The sequence below is a fragment of the Phalacrocorax carbo genome, chromosome 19, assembly GCF_963921805.1.
Source record: "Phalacrocorax carbo chromosome 19, bPhaCar2.1, whole genome shotgun sequence".
Classification (NCBI taxonomy): domain Eukaryota; kingdom Metazoa; phylum Chordata; class Aves; order Suliformes; family Phalacrocoracidae; genus Phalacrocorax; species Phalacrocorax carbo.
The window spans coordinates 3,876,954-3,896,882 of NC_087531.1; the positions used below are offsets into that span (position 1 = coordinate 3,876,954).

The following is a 19,929-nucleotide window of genomic DNA, read 5'->3' on the forward strand; positions in this document are numbered from 1 at the left end:
TAATTCCAAGGGCATGCTTTGGTGACAGCAAAAGAAAATGGAATTTCCAAGTATACATAATATACATACACGAGTAGTACAATGACAACTTTTAGCCAAGATAAGAAGTGACAAATACCCCAACGCCAGCTTCTGGTGAAATCCTCACCCCTGCTGACAGCCAGTTGTACCATTTGCTCCAGATGTCACGCCCCTTTTTCGGTCGCATGTTCTGTTGTGATTGGCTGGAAGCATCCATTACTCCACAGGCCGCGAGGGCAGGGTAGGGTTTTTTTTTTTTTTCAACCTTAGCCTTAGTGCGTGTCGTGGACTGCATTGTACTTTGAGCCTTGTTGTCGCTGCGTTTTGGAGTTTTGCCGCCCTGGACCGCTGGTAGGAAGTGGGGGTGGTGTCGGTTCGCTGAGCTGCCGGGGTTGCAGCTCGGGCTCTGCGGCAGGCCCTGCCTGTGGCTGCTGGAGCACAGGCGACGGGTGGTACCTGGGGTAAGGCCGTGCGAAGCCGGGCAGACTTTAGCACACCGTGTGGCTGCTCAAGGTGCTGTGGGGGCCGGCGAGGGGCTGACAGGAAAGGTGCCGTGCAGTGGGACCGAAGGGTGGCGAGCGGGTGCTGCGAAGCGCCGGTGGGTGGTGTTGCAGAGTGGCGGCAGCGAGGCGCCCGGCATTGTTCGTGAAGGTTGTGCGAGGGCTGCGTTCTCCGTGGGACCCACTGAAGTGGTGCAATTAAATCACCCAGATGCGCGGCTCGGAGTGTGTGTGTACTTCCTGGCTGTTGGGCCGCGGGCAGGCGGGTGCGCATGTATTGGCTGGGGCACGGCGTTAACCGCGACTTTCCTGTCGCGTCAGGGTGCTGAGCGCAGGGAGCTCGCGATCCTCCCGCTTAGCGCAGCGTTACGCTTCCGCGTGCGGCAGCGGTGGGGGTGGAGCGCGCTCGCGCTTGGCGCTTCAGCTGGAGGCGGTAACGCCGCTGACCCCTCATAACGCACAGAGCTCCGCTGCAGGGCTGGCGGCTTCCGCCAGCTGCTTCCTATCATTAAAGTCGCTTCTCGAATAGACTTTGATTTACTCCGGGGCCGCGCCGTGAGACCAGCCAGCAGCGGTCAGGAGGCATCTGAAATACGGTTATGTCGGGCAGGGGGTGCAGGGTAGGTAGCAGATACGTTCTTCATGTGGCTGAGCAGTCGTCCTCTCGCAGCTGCATGGTGCTTCTCGAGCCCTTGCAGCACCCGGTGTGTAGACAGGATTTTCCCCTGCAGCACAGAGATCCTGATAGATATGTTTTCACTTTCTTTTTCTCGGAGTAGAGTTCCTGTCTCTGTACTTGCTATTGTAGTGTCATCAGCAAGACAGGAATGGATTTGATGAATTATTTTCCTTACACAGTGGAGGGGTCTGCAGGCCTGTTTTGCCCTGTGTTCTCTTTCTCAGACCCACATTTTCTTCTTCTCCTGTAAATGCTTTAAAATATAATGGAAATAAGAATTAGGCAGTGAAACTATTCTGGTAAATCTAGGAGGGGAAAAAAAAAAAGTATTAATTCTGATACCTTTGTGCAGAAGCCTTGGGAATTCTTATGTAAATCCTTAAGCTTATAGTTAGATTGATCAAGTGTATTTTGTAGACTGTTAACAATAGCTGGTACAAACTGGTGGGAAAGACAGAATTAACATATGTTAGTGCTTGTATCTGTTCATAACTACTTAATTCTTTTAAGTTGCAACTTACAACCAACAGCAGTCCCAATTATATCATTCCTAATACTCTTATACAAGTGTTAAACCTGACTATAACCTTACTATTCAGTCTAATAGTAAGGTATATGAGTGCCCAGCTTTCTATGGGTAATTTTATATTGCACTGTTAGTAAAAGATGGGGCTTTTTGGTTTGAGGGTTTTTTTTGCGGGATGTTCTTTTGTTTGTTTGTTTGTTGTGTGGTTCTTTGGTTGGTTTTGTTTTGGGTTTGTTATTTTTTTAGTGAAAGGTAAATGGAGAGTCAGAGCTCTCTTTAAATGTCAGTTATATCATCCATGATACAGATTGCATTTGTGCACTCTAATGTATATTAAAATGTTACTTTACAGAATATGAAGCTTGCTAAGTGGTTTTGGTTTATTGGCAGGTTTCTTTTGCCTATTAAGATAATGGGGAGCGGGTGTTTTTGAACAGTTAAAGTACTAATGTTTCAAGTGTCCTACAGCTATGCAGGAAAATAGTCTCAGGTCTTAATTTTTCTTATCTAGCTATTATTTATATACAATTTTATGAAGGGTTGTAGCTGACAAGTGAGAGTGCATGTGTACCTATTGCACAGAAAATGGCAAATAATTTATATTAGTAGATATGTTCTGTGAACATGTCTTGGCTTCTTATGGTATCTATCTAGGGTGGTGCTGTACATCACTGTACATACATGCTTACATAGCTGCATGTAGAAATGAATTAATGTCGGAAGACTGCAGTTCAGCAGATATCAGTAGGAATGATAGAGAAGGTCTGTGATGGGAGAAAGACTTGCTGCTTCTACCGGTAGTTGGCTGCTTTCTGACATTGCTCTGAATACAGTAGAATTCCTTGGAACATTCCCATAAAGAGGCGCAAGTAGAGATGTGCACCATTGGTTTTTTTTTTTATTATTATTTTTACTCCTCCTTTTCCCCTGTTGTTTCCCTTATTGAAACTTCTCTTCCTACCACCCAACTTAATGTTGCTGCTGTTGGCGTATTCTGAAATATATTCTGTCTTATGTGGTATGTTGGTGTTTTGGGGTGGGTGGGGTTTTTTTTTTGTTTGGGGGGTGTGTGGGTGGTTTGGTTTTTTTGAGTGTTTAGAAGGATGGAGGAGGGGTTGGTACTTTCAGTGACTCTAAAACTGAGGGAAGTAGACAATGGCTGTGTGATCACTGAAATTAAGTTCTTGTATGACTGTACTGGCATTGTAGTATGGCTTTCTTTTCATAATCTCTTCATCTTTAACCAGCCATATCCTGCCTATCTTGCCACCAGGTTTGCATAATCAGATGTAAATGCAACATATTATGGTAAAGTCAGATGAACTGAGTATTCCTGGTCAATGTTTGGACAGTCACTGAAAGTGTTCAAGGTCAGGCAAGACCCAAATAACCAATAACGCTCAAGGCCAGTGTTTCAATAACAAATCTCCTAAGCAAAACATCTCTAATCACTGCAGAGCACAGCAAACTACAAAAACCAACAACAATCTTTAACATGTACTTGAAAACCAGCATGGTGTAGATCTCGGAGCAGATGAATCAGTGCTGTGACCAGCAACTGTTATTATCTCAAACCCTTTGTGCCCCACACTGGGTGCCAAAAAGGACTGTTGTGGTTTAGCCCCAGTCAGCAAATAAGCACCACACAGCTTCTCACCTACTCCCCCACCCCTGTGGGATGGGGGAGAGAATTGGAAGGGCCAAAGTAAGAAAACTCATGGGTTGAGATAAGAACAGTTTAATAACTAAAATAAAATAGTAATAGTAGTAACAATATAATGAAAAGGAAAATAATGAGAGAGGTGAAATCTTGGGGGGTGCTGGTGGGGTGGGGGAGTATCAGAGAACAAGTGATGCAACTGCTCATCACCCGCAAACTGATGCCGCTGGTCCCTGAGCTGCAATCGCTGTGTTCCCTGGCCAGCTCCCCCCACTTACTATACTGGGCATGACATCATATGATTTGGAATATCCCTTTGGTCAGTTTGAATCCGCTCTTAGCTATGCCCCCTCCCCTCCTGGCTTCTTGTGTACCCGCTGAGCATGGGAGGCTGGAAAATTCCTTGACTAGTATAAGCATTACCTAGCAACAACTAAAACATCAGTGTGTTATCAATATTATTCTCATAGTAAGTCCAAAACAGAGCACTGTACCTGCTACAGTGAAGAAAATTAACTGTGTCCCAGCTAAAACCATGACGTACTAGAAGAACAGAGAAGGGGAAATTTCAGTACTGGCCCTGTTCGATTTGCATTCTCTAGAAAATGTTTTTGACCCTTGTGCAGAGTTGGTGTGTGGTGTCTCTCTCGCTCTCTTTCCTTTTAGCCATCGGCTTGTTGCAATTAGAGTATGTTATCAGTGAGAAATATCTTTGGCTCTTAACAAATGGTGCTACCTATAGGATTGTTCTCTGATGGGTAAAAGCAGATAAATCTGCAAATAATAATAAATCAGTAGTTGGATATACAGAAATCTAATGCTCGTTATAAAACTAAAGGCTTCTCAAATTAATTCATCTAACATAATGTGACACTGATGTGTAATGCACTTCTGTGTTTCATTCCTAACATACTAACCCTTGAGTGGTATCTGTCACCTTTCTAAAATACTGAAAAATCAGAAATCTTTCTTATGTGCAAGTGTGGATTTTTTTTTTTTTGGTGGTTTTGCCCTCAGAGTTCTATCCCAAGCATATTAATGTATTCTTTAAGATAATGGAATTATTTATAATTAACCTAGTCTTTGTATTCATTATTCCTTTTCTCTCTGGTTTAGTCAAAATTTTGAAACTTAACTGGATTGGGTCAGACTAATTTATAACTTAATTTATATGGAAAGCCTGCTTTATATTTGAAATAAAATAATTAAAAACTTGATTAAGATTTTACAAGTGGATTATGGAACAAATCCTCCTGGGGGCCATCACAAGTCAAATGAAACATGTGATTGGGAAAAGCCAACATAACTTCACTAAGGGCAGATCGTGCTTGACAAACCTGGTGGCCTTCTACAACAAAGTGACCTACTTGGTTGACATGGGGTGAGCGGTGGACATTGTCCACCTGGACTTCCCCACGGCCTCCTCCTGGAGAAATTGGTGTGTTCTGGCGTAGACAAGTGGTCTGTGCAGTGGGTGGGGAACTGGCTGACAGGCTGCACCCAAAGGGTGGTGGTAAATAGCTCTTTCTCAAATTGGCAACCTGTCACTAGTGGGGTCCCCCAGGGTTTGATATTGGGCCCAATGTTATTAAACATCTTCATAAGTGATCTGGATAATGGGATCAAGTGTAGCCTGATGAAGTTTGCAGATGACGCCAAGTTGAGTGGGGAAGTAGACACTCCAGAAGGGAGAGCTGCTCTGCAGGAAGATTGGGATAGGCTGGAAGAGTGGGCCAGCAAGAACCTTATGAAGTTCAACAAGGAAAAGTGTAAGGTCATGCACCTGGGAAAACATAATCTGGGAGTACAGCACAGACTGGGATCTACCTGGCTGGAGAGCAGTTCTGTGGAAAGGGACCTGGGGGTCCTGGTGGACAGAAAGCTCAACATGAGTGAACACTGTGCTGCTGCAGCCAAGAAGGCCAACAGGATGCTGGGTTGCATCAAGGGCATCACCAGCAGAGATAGTCATTATCCCACTCTACTCAGCGCTTGTCAGGCCACACCTGGAGTACTGTGTACAGTTCTGGTCCCCGCTATACAAAAAAAGATGTAGACAGGCTGGAAGGGATCCAGAGAAGGGCCACCAAGATGATCAGAGGACTGGGAAGCCTGCCATATGAGGATAGGCTGGGAGAACTGGGTTTGTTCAGCCTTGAGAAAAGGAGGCTTAGAGGGGATATCATCACCATGTACCAGTACTTATGGGGTAGCTACAAAGAAGATGGAGACTCCCTTTTTACAAGGAGTCACATGGAGAGGACAAGGGGGAATGGACACAAATTGCTCTTGGGGAGATTCTAATTGGACACAAGGGAAATTTTTCACAGTGAGAACAGTCAACCATTGGAATAATCTCCCCAGGGAAGTGGTTGACTCTGCCACATCGGACACTTTCAAGATTCAGCTGGACAGGGTGCTGGGCCATCTTGTCTAGACTGTGCTCTCACCTAGAAAGGTTGGACTAGATGATCCCTGAGGTCCCTTCCAACCTGGGATTCTGTGAACTGTATTGTGCAAGAACTTCTAATGTTTGTTGGTCAAGTGAATCCCATTTTAGTTAAATTTTGGGGTTTTTCCCAGTTATTTCCTATTCTTTTTAAATGTGTGAAGAAAAGCATATGCTGTGTTGGTCATCTTCTTGTTTTAATTCTATAGTAAATACTTCATTATGAATTGTGTTGAACTGACATCAATCTCATTCTCCCTGACAAGCAAGAAGAAAGGGAAACTGTGATCTGAAAAAATAATCTTTTTAAATGGAAGTTCTGGTTGCTGACTTTTCTCCTGATTTTCCCTTGTGCTGTTCTTGACTGGTGTTGCTGTTGCACAAAGACCTCTTTCCCCCTTACCTCTTGCTTGTAGTTATTTTCAAGTTGACAGACTTTTCTTAGCAGGGTATACACTGTGGTGGGTTGACCTTGGATGGACACCAGATGCCCACCAAGCTGCTCTATCACTCCCACTACTCAGCTGGATGGGGGAGAAAAATACAATGAAAGACTTGTGGGTTGAGATAAAGACAGGGAGAGACCATTCACCAATTACCATCACAGGCACAACAGACTTGGAAAAATTAATTTATTACCAATGAATTCAGATTAGGATAATGAGAAATAAAAACAAATCTTAAAAGACCTTCTCCCCACTCCTCCCTTCTTCCCAGGCTCAACTTCATTCCTGATTTTCTCTACCTCCTCCCCCTGAGCAGCTGTTTTGGTTTAGTCAGCAACTCAGCTGCACATAGCCACTCGCTCACTCTCCCACTGGTGGGATGGAGGAGAGAAACATAAAGGTAAAGCTCATAGGTTCAGATAAGAACAGTTTAATAATTAAAATAAAACAACAACAAAAATGCAATGGAAAGGAAAACAATGAGATGCGTGAAAAATGGGGGTGGGGAGGAAGAGGGGATTAAACCACCAAAACAAACCGCACATAACACAGCCAGCCCCTGAGCTGCAACTAAGCTGTTAATATACTGGCTGTGGTGTCACATAGTATGGAATGAACATCCCATTGGCCAGTCAGGGTCAACTGCCCAGGCTGTGGCCCCCAGCCCTCCCAGCATCCTGCCCACATGGCAGAGCATGGGAAGCTGGAAAGGTCCCTGACCACCACAGGCACCACAGTGAAGAGAATTAACCCCTTCTCAGCCAGAACCAGCCCATTCTCCACCCCTTATTCCATTTGATTTATGCCATGCCCAGGTCCCATACCATCCAATACAACCTTACCAACCACCACCCCTCCCCTTCCCATCCTTTGACATAATACACAGACATCATTCCCTCAGCCTATGGACCTTCCCTGTAAAATGTCCATAAAAATGTCCATTGAGTTCACCCAGTCCATGACTCTGGGCTCCATCTGTTGTATTAGTCTTCAGGGTGGGAGAGATGGTGTGTCTGTGGTGTTGGGTTACTGCATACCAAGTCAGTCATCACTGCTGCACTTTGCTTGTTTCATCAAAGTTTATCTTCCATGGGTTGGGAGATTTGTACTATGATATTCATAAAACACAGAGATGACACACAATATTATATAACAGTTTGCATTATGCCGTTCAGTTAATTGAGTGTTTTCGCCCAAAATCAAATCCCCTTGAGGCACACATCGGATTTCTCCATCCTCCTGCATCACCCACCAAGTGCACCCAGGTCCTTGAGCCAAAGCAATCCCATGAATGTGTTTGCCTTTGCCTGAGGCAGAAAGAACCCAGACTCTTTTCCCCAGCATACTTTTTGCATGCACTACAGGGACTCTATCCCCTTCCACAGTATGTAGGATTTCTGACTGGGCAGGGCCAGCTCGGTTGGCAGATCCCCTCGTGTTGCCTAAGCAGGTGGCTTTTGCTAAATGTGTATCCCAGTGCCTGAATGTTCCAACCCACATTGCTCTTAGCGTAGTTTTTAACAGTCCATTGTACCATTCAATTTTCCCAGAGGCTGGTGCATGATAGGGGATGTGATACATCCACTCAATGCCATGCTCTTTGGCCCAGGTGTCTATGAGGTTATTTTGGAAATGAGTCCCGTTGTCTGACTCAATTCTCTTTGGGGTGCCAAGTCACCACAGGACTTGTTTTTCAAGACCCAGGATAGTATTCTGGGCAGTGGCATGGGGCATGGGATATGTTTCCAGCCAGCCAGTCGTTGTTTCTACCACTGTAAGCACATGATGCTTGCCTTGGCAGGTTTGTGGGAGTGTGATATAGTCAATTTTCCAAGCCTCCCCATATTTATGTTTCAGCCATCGTCCCTCATACCACAGAGGCTTTACCTGCTTCGCTTGCTTGATTGCAGGGCACGTTTCACATTCGTGGCTAGCCTGCACAATAGCGTCCATGGTCAAGTCCACCCCTCGATCACGAGCCCATCTGTATGTTGCATCTCTCCCTTGATGGCCTGAGGTGTCATGGGCCCACCAAGCTAGAACTAGTTCACCCTTATGTTGCCAGTCCAGATCCACCTGAGCCACTTCAAGCTCAGCATCCTGATCACCCTGCTGGATATTTTGTTGTTGGTTAGGTTGCAGTGGCCTGACACTTGGGGATGTGAGCACCCACATGACGAACGTTTACAACGAGGTTCTCTACCCGGGCAGCAATATCTTGCCACAATGTGGCAGCCCAGATGGGTTTACCTCTACGATGCCGGCTGTTCTGCTTCCACTGCTGTAACCTCCCCCACAGGGCATTTTTCACCATCCAGGAGTCAGTATAGAGATAGAGCACTGGCCACTTTTCCTATTCAGCAATGTCTGAAGCCAGCTGGATGGCCTTTACTTCTGCAAACTGGCTTGATTCTCCTTCTCCTTCAGCAGTTTATACGACTTATACTATAAGGACTCCATACAGCAGCCTTCAATGCTTTCCCACAAGGCAACAGGACCCATCAATGAACAGGGCATACTGCTTCTCATTTTCTAGCAGTTTGTTATACAGTGGGGCTTCTTCAGCACATGTCACCCCTTCCGCTGGTGATATTCTGAGATCTTTGCCTTCTGGCCAGTCCATAATCATTTCCAAGATTCCTGGGCGACTGGGGTTTCCTACTTGAGCCCGCTGGGTGATCAGTGCAACCCATTTAATCCATGTAGCATCAGTTGCATGGTGTGTAGAGGGGACGTTTACTTTGAACATCCAGCCCAGCACTGGTAGTCGCGGTGTCAGGAGCAGCTGTGCTTCAGTACCAAGCACTTCTGAAGCAGCTTGAACTCATTCCTATGCTGCTAATATCTCTTTTTCAGTTGGAGTATAGCAGGCGTTGGACCCTCTGTATCCCCGACTCCAAAACCCTAGGGGTCGACCTCGGGTCTCACCTGGCGCATTGTGCCAGAGGCTCCAGGTAGGGCCATTCTTGCCAGCTGTGGTGTAGAGCACATTCTTTACATCTTGCCCTTCCCGGACTGGCCCAAGAGCTACTGCATTAACTGTCTCCTGTTTAATTTGTTCAAAGGTATGTCGTTGCTCAGGGCCCCATTTGAAATCATTCTTCTTCCAGGTCACTTGATAGAGAGGGCTTATGATCAGACTGTAATGTGGAATACGCATTCTCCAAAAACCCACAATGCCCCAAAACGCTTGTGTTTCCTTTTTGCTAGTTGGTGGAGACATGGCTGCTATTCTGTTGATCACATCCATTGGGATCTGAAAACGTCCATCTTGCCATTTGATTCCTAAGAGCTGGATCTCTTGTGTGGGTCCCTTCACCTTACTTTATTTTATGGCAAAACCGGCCTTCAGAAGGATCTGGACTATTATCTTTCTCTTCTGAAAAAGGTCTTCTGCTGTGTTGCCCCACACGATGATGTCATCAATGTATTGAAGGTGTTCTGGAGCTCCACCCAGTTCCAGTCCAGTCTGGATTAATCCATGGCAAATGGTAGGACTGTTTTACTACTCCTGGGGCAGTCGATTCCAGGTGTACTGGACGCCCCTCCAAGTGAAAGCAAACTGTGGCCTGCACTCTGCTGCCAGAGGGATTGAGAAGAATGCATTAGCGATATCAGTTATTGCATACCACTTGGCTGCCTTTGACTCCAGTTCATACTGAAGTTCTAGCATGTCTGCCACAGCAGCACTCAACGGTGGAGTGACTTCATTCAGGCCACAGTAGTCTACTGTTAGTCTCTACTCTACATTAGTCTTCTGCGCTGGCCACATGGGACTTTTAAAGGGCGAGCAGGTCTTACCAATGACTCCTTGGCTCTCCAGTCGGTGAATGAGCTCATGGTTGGTGCAATATTGCTGCCGGTGCACTGTTGTGGTGGTGAGCAGCACCTGTTGTTCTTTGACCTTCAGCAACCAACCCCACAACAGAAGGGTCCTTCGAGAGACTAGACAGGGTAGACAGCTGTTTAATTCCTTCCATCTCCAAGGCAACTGTACCAAAAGGCCACTTGTACCCTTTTGGGTCCTTGAAATACTCTCTCCTGAGGTAGTCTATGCCAAGGATGCAGGGAGCCTCTGGGCCAGTCACAATGGGGTGCTTCTGCCACTCATTGCCAGTTAGGCTCACTTCAGCCTCCAATACAGTTAGCTCTTGGGATCCCCCTGTCACTCCAGCAATACTGATGGGTTCTGCCCCTATATAATTTGATGATATGAGAGTGCACTGTGCACCAGTCTCCACTAAAGCTTTATATTCCTGTGGGTCGGACGTGCCAGGCCATCAGATCCACACAGCCCAGTAAGCCCAGTATCCCTTTCCTCCACCCAGCTGGAGGCAGGGCCCCTCTAGTCCTGATCATAGTATTCGCTACTCATTTCTTGTAAATGCATATCAGAAGCATCTCTATTAAGATCAGAAATAAAATCAGCACTTCTACTCCTCTATCTGGGGACCTGCTCACTGGAAATTGGAGCAGCAGCTTTCCTGGAAGAACCCCCGAGTGATTTTTTTTCCTTGCAGCTCATGTACCTGTGTCTCTAGGGTCGAGGTAGGCTTGCCATCCCACCTCATCATGTCCTCTCCGTGGTCACGTAGGTGAAACCAGAGTGGCCTGTAGTGTATATCCTCTCTCTTTAGCAAAGGGACGCTTACTCCTAATGCCTGAGATACTACTCTGTAGAGGTGGGGAGCAGGATATATCTTCTTTGAGTTGCCGGACCCCTCGGGATAAGTTTCTCCACAGCAGAGACTAGCAAGGAAGAGATATTTGTTTCGTAATCCCGGAATCTATCAATCACCTCTGCCACCGTTGGTGTCTCATCATCTTTCCAGGCCGTTACTGCTAATGAGTTTGCATGCGAAGATGGTGCGCTCCGTACAAACTTCTGCCACATGGGTCGTGTGCACTGGGCTTCATCTGGATCTTTGGATGACCGTTGATCGTCCAGGTCACCATAAATCACCTCAAGAACAGCTAATTCCCTTAGATACTGGATCCCTTTTCCATGTTTGTCCATTTTCCTAGGCGGTATATAACATCTTCCTTGAAGGGATACCTTTCCTTCACTTCAGGCAGGAGTCGCCTCCAGAGGCTGAGGGCTTGTGTCCCTTTTCCAATTGCTCTGTCAGTGCCTTTCTATATTTCCTCCGTATAAATTTCTCAGAGGAGGCCATATAATTGCTAATTGCCTCAACGAGGTGGTATTCAAGTATGGTAATGGTTGCAATATAAAACCCAAATACCATATAAAGCTCAAGACCAGTCTTTGAATAACAAATCCCTTAGGCAAAATATCACTAAACGCTGCAGAGAACAGCTGAATAAGCAAATCAACACAAATCTTTAACACATACTGCAAAAACAAGAGCATGGCGCTGTGACCAGCAGCTGTTATTATTTCAAACCCTCTGAGCCCCACATTGGGCACCAAAATAGACTGTTGTGGTTTAGCCCCAGCCGGCAACTCAGACTCATATAGCCACTTGATCACTCCCCCACTGGCAGGATGGGGGAAGATAATCAGAAGGGTAAAAGTGAGAAAGCTCATGGGTTGAGATAAGAACAGTTTAATAATTAAAATAAAACAATAATAATAACAACAACAACAACAATGATGATGCAATGAAAAGGAAAATAATGAGAGAGGAGCAAAACCCAGGGTGGGGGGAAGGGGGAATGAACAACCAAAACAAGCAACACCTGCTGCAATCACCCACTGACCCAACACCACCAGTCCCTGAGTCTCAACTACTTCCCCTACACACCAACTCCCCTGGTTAATATACTGGTCATGATGTCACATGGTATGGAATATCCCATTGGCCAGCTTGGGTCAGCTCTTGGCTGTGGCCTCACCCCTCCCAGCTTGTTCACCTGGCAGAGGATGGGAAGCTGGAAAGGACCCTAACTACTATAGGCACTACTTAACAACAGCAAAAGCATCAATGTGCCATCGGTACCTTACCAGCTACAGTGAAGAAAATTAACTTTGTCCCAGCCAAAACCAGTGCACTGACCTTGGTGTCTGTACAGTTGTTTCTCTCACATATTCTCATTCCTCTCTTCTGGCTGCTGTTGTGCAGCAGTTTGTTGGCCCCTTCTTAAATATGTTTTCACAGAAGCAATACTACCATTGCTGATTGGCTCAGCTTTGGCCAGCAGCATCTCTGTCTTGGAGCTGGCTGGCACTGGCTCTATCAGACACAGGGGAAGTTTCTGGCATCTTCTCACAGAAGCCGCCTCTGTAGCTCCACCCCCCCACCCCCACTACCAAAACCTTGCCATGCCCCATACACACACCAATGTTTTGAATTAAAGTAAATTTATTTTTTAAGCTTTATTTTGGTTTTCAGCTCTTAAGGCTTTTTAGCTTTGCATCGGGGCATCCCTTTGTCCTTCCCTATCTTTAGAGCACGCATCGCTTTAGCAAGTGATATTTGGCAGGGTGGGGGTCATGGTGTTTGCTGGTTTTTAATCCCATGTTTGTCTCAGTAATGAGAGTATTTTCTAATCTTGCTGTAAAACTCTTTTATTTATACTTATTCTAGTGTTGTTTCTGCTTTTTAACAAAAAAGTTGAATCCTAGATGATTACTGGAAATATTTCTGAACTGGAGGAGAAAAGCTAGGAATTAAAAGAGCATGAACAGTTAAATATTTGTTTCTTGGCTAAAAGTCAATGGTAGCCAAAAGTTTAAATGTAAATGTTTTTCTGTGCTACGTTTCCAGTAACCTTGATTCTTGATGGTGCAGGAACTATAAATTCTACATAATGAATTGTCATGAGTATCTTTAACTCTGTGTACCTCACTGTATTTATTGTCTTGTTGTCTAGATACAGTGCTAAAGTAGGAAATAACATTTGTTTCTGCTATTTTGAAAGTTTGAATTTACTCCATAAATATATTTCAGAAAGCCAATTAAATATAACAAGCAATATTATTGAGGTTTTTATGTAGTCTTTTCTTCAGTGAAAAATGTCGGTGTTATGTTTAATATAGTATTTTCATTTTTTGTTTCATTTTTGCCACGTTATCTGTATTTTTAAATATAAAATGTTTTAAAACATGCTGGATGAAGCGTATCTACTTATCTGTAAAAGCAATGCTGTACAAAACTGGTAATGAAGAATCCTAAGTAGACCACAATTATGAGGAGAACTGGAAAAGGACATTTAAGACTAAAGAAACTTTACTAATAATGTCTCCATAATAGAAGTTTTTTTGTCAATGACTGGCTAATAAAATTCTGTTTAACAAAACTATGAGAATTTTGTTTACTCCTATTTAATTAGAATGGGAGTGAAGCAGCAGGTTGATTTGAGACTAAGCAGGGTAGTAGAGGTGGGAGTGTTACTTAAGCTGCTCCTTCACAATCCCTGAACAGAAGCAAAGTAAGCATAAATTTTGAATTAGGATAGATTTTTTTTTGCAAGTGAGATTTTGTGCTGGTTTTGGCTGGGATGGACTTCTTTGAGTCTTGTTGCCTTTAAACATTACAAGGCTTTGTAGGTTTTTTTTCTGAAATCTGTTTGCTAGAGAGTCACTAGCTACTCTTTGGAGCAAAGGTGAGGCTAACAATAAAGGAAAGTTGGATTGGAAACAGATGTGACCTTTGCATTTTGTGAAATAGCTACACAGAGGTAGTGTAGATGGCATTCAAAGTTCAAAGGAGAAGTCAAAGTGCTCTGGGATCCACTTGCATATAATGGCTGTGATATCAACCTTATCTTTCCATGTTAAAGATGGTAATGGCTCGTGGTGGAAAGTTGTACCTGTAAAGACACTGAACTGAAGATTTTGGAATAGCTGTGAGGGGAGAAAAGTCAGGGCAAAGTACTGTTTCCAAAAATAATAAGAATAAAAAAAAATCCATAGAAATATGAATATTGGTTATTCTTAAGATACTTCTAAGAATCTCATGGTATATTTATTGAACACTAGAATACTGTTTGCTTTGTTATAAATATATTAACCAAAAATCCCACAGTGTTTTGGTAGTGGGAGGGGCTGCAAGGGTGACTTCTGTGAGAAGACACCAGAAGCTGTCCCCATGTTGGAAAGAGCTAGTTCCAGCCGGCTCCAAGACAGACCTGCTGCTGGCCAAAGCTGAGCCAATCAGGGGTGATGGTGCTGCCTCTGTGAAAACATATATAGGGTAAAAAATGCTGCGCAGCAGCTGTGAGAGGAGTGAGAAAAACAAAACAGTCCAGCAGACACCAAGGTCAGTGAAGCAGGAGGGGGAGGAGGTGTTCCACGTGTCGGAGTAGATTCCCCTGCAGCCTGTGGTGAAGACCATGGTGATGCAGGTGGTCCCCCTGCAGCCCATGGAGGTCCATGGTGGAGCAGATATCCATCTGCAGCCCGTGGAGGACCCCATGCCGGAGCAGGTGGATGTGCCCTGAAGGAATCTGCAGCCCATGGATAGAACACGATGGAACAAGTTTCTGTCAGGAACTGTGGCCTGTAGAGAGGAACCCATGCAGGTGCAGGTTTTCTGGCAGGACCCTGTGGCCCCATGGGGGACCCATGCTGGAGTAGTCTGTTCCTGAAGGACTGCACCTTGTGGAAACAATCCATGCTGGAGCAGTTCTTGATGACTTGCAACCTGTGGGAGGGAGTCACATTGGAGAATGTCATGAAGGACTGTATCCCATGGGTGGGACTCCACACTGGAGCAGGGGAAGAGCGTGAAGAGAAAGGAGCAGCAGAGACAACATGTTATGAACTGACTGCACCCTCCATTCCCTGTCCCCCTGTGCCGCTCAGGGAGAGAAGGTAGAGAAGTCAGGAGTGAAGTTGAGCCTGGGAAGAAGGGAGGGGTGGGAAGAAGGAGTTTTTAGATTTGTTCTTATTTCTCATTATCCTATTCTGATTTTGATTTGCAGCAAATTAAATTAATTTCCCCAAGTCAAGTCTGTTTTGCCTGTGACAGTAATTGGTGAGTGATCTCCCTGTCCTTATCTTGACCCACTAGCTTTTTCACTGTATTTTTCTCCCCTGTCCTTGTTGAGGAGGGGGAGTGATAGAGCAGCTTAGTGGGCACATGGCGGCCAGGGAAGGTCAACCCACCACAGGGAAACATTGCAGTACCCAGTAGGTCAGGTCTAGTCCATGGTTATGCCTGAGGTAGTAGCTGATAGATGCCTTCTTTTTTTTTAAGGTATGTTTACTGATATTATTGTGAATGGAAAGAATATGCAGCTGAGTACAGGAGATGTTACTGTGGATGTGCTAATGGATGTAGATGGCCTCAAAGGAAAGGAGTTATAAAGGATCAAATAGACTAAAAAGATTAAAAAATAGAGTGGAAAGATGCTTCAGTTTTTTGTACAGTACTACTCAAGAATATGTTTTTAACATATTTAAGAATATCAAGAGTATATTTATAGTTGTTTTTTTTTATTAAAAAGGGGGCCAAAATAATTTTAAAAGGCAGATGTCAGTGATAGTTTTGTTATGAGACACTGTAGAGTGTAAAACAAAACTGAATAGCGAAGTACTGGGCGATAAAAAATCTGATTTCTGCGATCCTCTCTCAGCTCCTTTATTGGCTAAAGGCTCTATTTGTGATCAATCTCTGTTTTATTTTTAGGAGAATAGCACTGTGCTTAAAATGGACATAAATGGAGAGTCAAGAACTACCATATCTACCCTCCCTGTACCTCTTGCAGAGGTCAATTCTGCAGGCAAAACAGAAGCAGAGAAACCACGATGTTCCAGTACCCCCTGCTCACCAGTGCGACGGACAGTTTCAGGCTATCAGATCCTTCATATGGATTCTAACTACCTGGTTGGCTTCACGACTGGAGAGGAGCTGCTAAAATTAGCCCAAAGGTATACAGAAAATGAAGATGATAAAGGGGAATTCAGGCCTAACTTGCACTCTAAACAGCCTGATTCAGGACTTGCATGTTCTTCCCGTTTGTACAAAACTAGAAGTAGGTACTATCAGCCATATGAGATCCCAGCAGTAAATGGGAGGAGGAGGAGACGGATGCCCAGCTCAGGGGATAAATGCATTAAGGCTTTACCATATGAACCGTACAAGGCGCTTCATGGTCCCCTGCCTCTTTGCCTTTTAAAAGGTAAAAGGGCTCACTCTAAATCCCTGGACTACCTCAATTTAGACAAAATGAGTATCGAGGAACCTGCTGACACAGATATGCTACAATACCAGCTCCAACACCTTACCCTTAGAGGGGACTGTATGTTTGCAAGAAATAACACATGAACTGTGAACTATAATCTAGAATTCAGAACCAGTTTCTGGTTATTTCTGTGTTGCTGCAAAAATCCACTGTCATACTGTATATATGACTGTCCACATTGTAGGTGGTATCAGCTAAATGTTATTAGAAGGTAATTTATTTTAATAGAATTTTGACAGTGCATTATGTTACAAATACTTAGAGGGAAGAAATCTTTCCAGAGCAGGTAGCTCCTAATGCAAATTTGACTGCAGCTGGTGGATATTTCTTTGGACACCTTTTAATAAGCAAAAGGCTTTTGGTTTTTTGATTTTGGGGGGGTGTGTGTGCAGTTATCTAGTATTTATGGTAATTTAATACTGAAAAATTGATGGTCTGCGTGGTTGTTGCTAATTTTGGCTTGATGTTAGAAATTGCTCTTAGGTAAGTACTCAAGTTATCTTTTTGTTTCTTACTGTATTCTACAATAAAATGTATGTATGTTTTTTACATCATGGGAAGGAATGTGAGCTTGGCTAAATTAGACCACTTGTTATTTTAAACCATCCCATTCAAACATTTTGAAACTGGGTTTGCACTGGTGGTGAGGGGGAAATTCATTAATAAAGTAAGCCTTTGTTCATTTGCTACTTTAAACCTATTAAATTATCTTTTAGTTTCTGCATGGAAGTAATTGTTTTGCCTCCTCTGTTTTATAAAACTAGTTTGGAATAAGTATTTGGAATATTAAAAAATATTTTTGAGAATGAAGGGTTTGGGGTTTTTTTGTTAATATGACTTATTTTTTACGTTGTCTTGATGTATAAACAAGGATTCAGTTCAGATTCTGGTAAATACACTAGAATGTCTGCATCAGTATGTCAATAAATGTTTTAATTTTAATTCATGATTTCTATATAGTATAGTAATGGAAGATGTCAAATAATTGTAGCATTGCTTTGGAAATTTAGTTTATTTGAAGCACTGAGCACTTTTATGAAGAACTGGAAGGCAGATTTTTAGATGGAGTGCAAGTGAAGTATTTATATATCAGCCCTGAAGAGCTGATTCTGGATTATTCAAGAGTAGATTGAATACACTGTCTTAATTTCTTGCTTAAAATTTTTTTGTCCAAATATGACATCAAATGCAGTTTTGACAGCTGTATTCTTAGATATATTTAAAACATGTTAGTAACTTATGTTTAAAAAAAGTTTTTAGATATTTTCAGGTGCAATCTATTACTGAAGCAGTGTGCAACTTCATTTTGGTTTTCTTATTTAGAAGTTAAAATTAAGATCATGTTGTTTTGAAACATAACTTATTTGATCAGTTGTTTCTGGTACCATTCAGGGTATTTTTGTTTCTCCTTCAGAATGAATAGTAAGCACTAGTCAGTGCATGTGTTGTGGAAAATGAAGAGTTCTTTTCGTTCTGCCACTTACTCTACAACTGTAACTGAGGGCAGTGAAGAGGAACCCAGTAGACTATGTTTTACTGGTTTCGTTAATGGTTTCTGGCTTATTAGAATATTTACAACTGATTTGTATTTTAAAGAGTTAACTCCACCTCTGTAAATTTAATGTACTGAACAATTATCTCTAAAGGAAACTTTTCCTATGTAGTCTTTAGTTGAAAAACAGAATGAGGTCAGATGTCAAAGAGATGGGGGTTTTGTCTAAGGAATAAACACCACTATTTATTGAAATACCCTATTAAAATGTATTTCTGGCTGAAAAATAAAAAGAGTGATATAAATACCTATTATTGTGGAGTCTCTTGCTGTATAGAACAAGGACATTTAAAAATACAACTTTAGACCAGGAATCATTAAAACCTGAAAGCAGGAATCTTGTACTTTTGTGAAATATTTAGACAGTTAGGATTTTTCTGTTGTTTCAGGAAACCAGACATACAATTGTTAGTACACTTTGTGCATATTGTTACTTTGGTCCTGTACAGTAACTGTGTAGCTTCATCTATAAAGAGGCTGGTAGCTGTCTTGCGAAGTTCAAACATGAAAAATTTGTTAGTACTTTTTTTCTGTCTGGTGGCATGCTTATGAAAGTGATTGCACCTGATAACATTGCTTAACTGTTTTACACTTGCAGTTACACTTGCATAGTACATAATCATTCAAGAGCCATATTTTTTTAAGTTGGATTTGTAACATTCTTAATTACAACTCTTAAATTCATACAGTGATTTCCTGTTTTTACTTCTAAAAGAAGCAAAATCTCAGACATAAGAAAGCTTTGAATCTTGTCTTATTTTTTATGTCTTACATTAAGCTAATCTATTAAAATTAAAGTCAAGATGGTTCTTCAGACTACTAAAATGAAATTGAATGTTATCAATACTGACTTCTCAAAGTGAGATCTTTACTAAATATCAGGCTCTGGATGTTATTGCAGCCTTTCAATACATAAAGGGGGCTTATAAGAAAGATGGAGAGAGAGACTTTTTACCAGGACTTGTAGTGACAGGACAACGGGTAATGGTTTTAAACTAAAAGAGGGTAGATTTGGAGTGGACATAAGGAAGAAATTCTTTACGCTGACGGTGGTGAGATGCTGGAACAGGTTGCACAGAGAAGTTGAGTATACCCCGTCCCTGGAACTGTTCAAGGTCAGGTTCAATGGGACTTTGAGCAAGCTGATCTAGTGAAAGATGTCCCTACACCCGCAGGGGGGTGGGAACTAGATGATCTTTAAAGATCCCTTCAGCCCAAGCCATTCTATGATTCTATGATTCTATGAATACAGAGTTCTCACTATTCTTCTAATAAATTAAAAGAAAACACTGCATTGACAAAAACAACATTTCCCTGTGGCCTATAGATATCATCCAGAGGATTAGAAGAGTGAAGGTGGTAGAAGCAATAAAAGCTAGTAACACTAATCATAGAATCATTTAGGTTGGAAAAGACCCTTAAGATCATTGAGTCCAACCATAAACCTAACGCTGCCAAGTCCACCACTAAACCATGTCCCTAAGCACCATGTCTACATGTCTTTTAAATACCTCCAGGGATGGTAACTCAACCACTTCCCTCGGCAGCCTGTTCCAATGATTGACAACCCTTTCAGTGAAGAAATTTTTTCTAATAGCCAATCTATATCTCCCCTGGCGCAACTTGACACAGTTTTCTCTTGTCCTATCACTTGTTACCTGGGAGAAGAGACTGACACCCACCTCACTACAACCTCCTTTCAGGTAGTTGTAGAGAGCGATAAGGTCTCCCCTCAGCCTTCTTTTCTCCAGGCTAAACAACCCCAGTTCCCTCAGCCTCTCTTCATAAGACTTGTTCTCTAGACCTTTCACCAGCTTCGTTGCCCTTCTTTGGACATGCTACAGTACCTCAATATCTTCCTTGTAGTGATGGGCCCAAAACTGAACAGAGTATTCGAGGTGCGGCCTCACCAGTGTTGAGTACAGGGGGATAATCACTTCCCTAGTC

The 19,929-nt window shown here is 43.1% G+C and overlaps 1 protein-coding gene across 3 annotated transcripts; it reads left to right on the plus strand.

The window, feature by feature from the left end:
* Positions 1-267: 267 nt before the first annotated feature.
* On the plus strand, positions 268-18,214 carry LOC104045953 (macrophage immunometabolism regulator). 3 transcript variants are annotated; one of them, XM_064469236.1, is made up of 3 exons: positions 14,470-14,669; positions 15,168-15,220; positions 15,875-18,214. In XM_064469236.1, exon 3 carries the CDS (start codon positions 15,896-15,898, stop codon positions 16,511-16,513), a length of 618 nt encoding a protein of 205 aa, XP_064325306.1. In that variant the 5' UTR covers positions 14,470-14,669; positions 15,168-15,220; positions 15,875-15,895; the 3' UTR covers positions 16,514-18,214. The 3 variants fall into 3 exon arrangements, with proteins under 3 accessions (XP_064325305.1, XP_064325304.1, XP_064325306.1); XM_064469235.1 differs by lacking the exons at positions 14,470-14,669; positions 15,168-15,220 and adding an exon at positions 268-372; XM_064469234.1 differs by lacking the exons at positions 14,470-14,669; positions 15,168-15,220 and adding an exon at positions 908-1,141.
* The last annotated feature ends 1,715 nt before the right edge of the window (positions 18,215-19,929 follow it).

What these genes read in the sequence shown, in the direction of transcription:
- LOC104045953 (XM_064469234.1), top strand. Translation starts at nt 1,121, where the DNA reads ATGTCGGGCAGGGGGTGCAGG. An exon ending in TGTCGGGCAGGGGGTGCAGG is followed by an intron (nt 1,142 to 15,874) that starts GTAGGTAGCAGA and finishes TTTTATTTTTAG; the next exon opens with GAGAATAGCACTGTGCTTAA.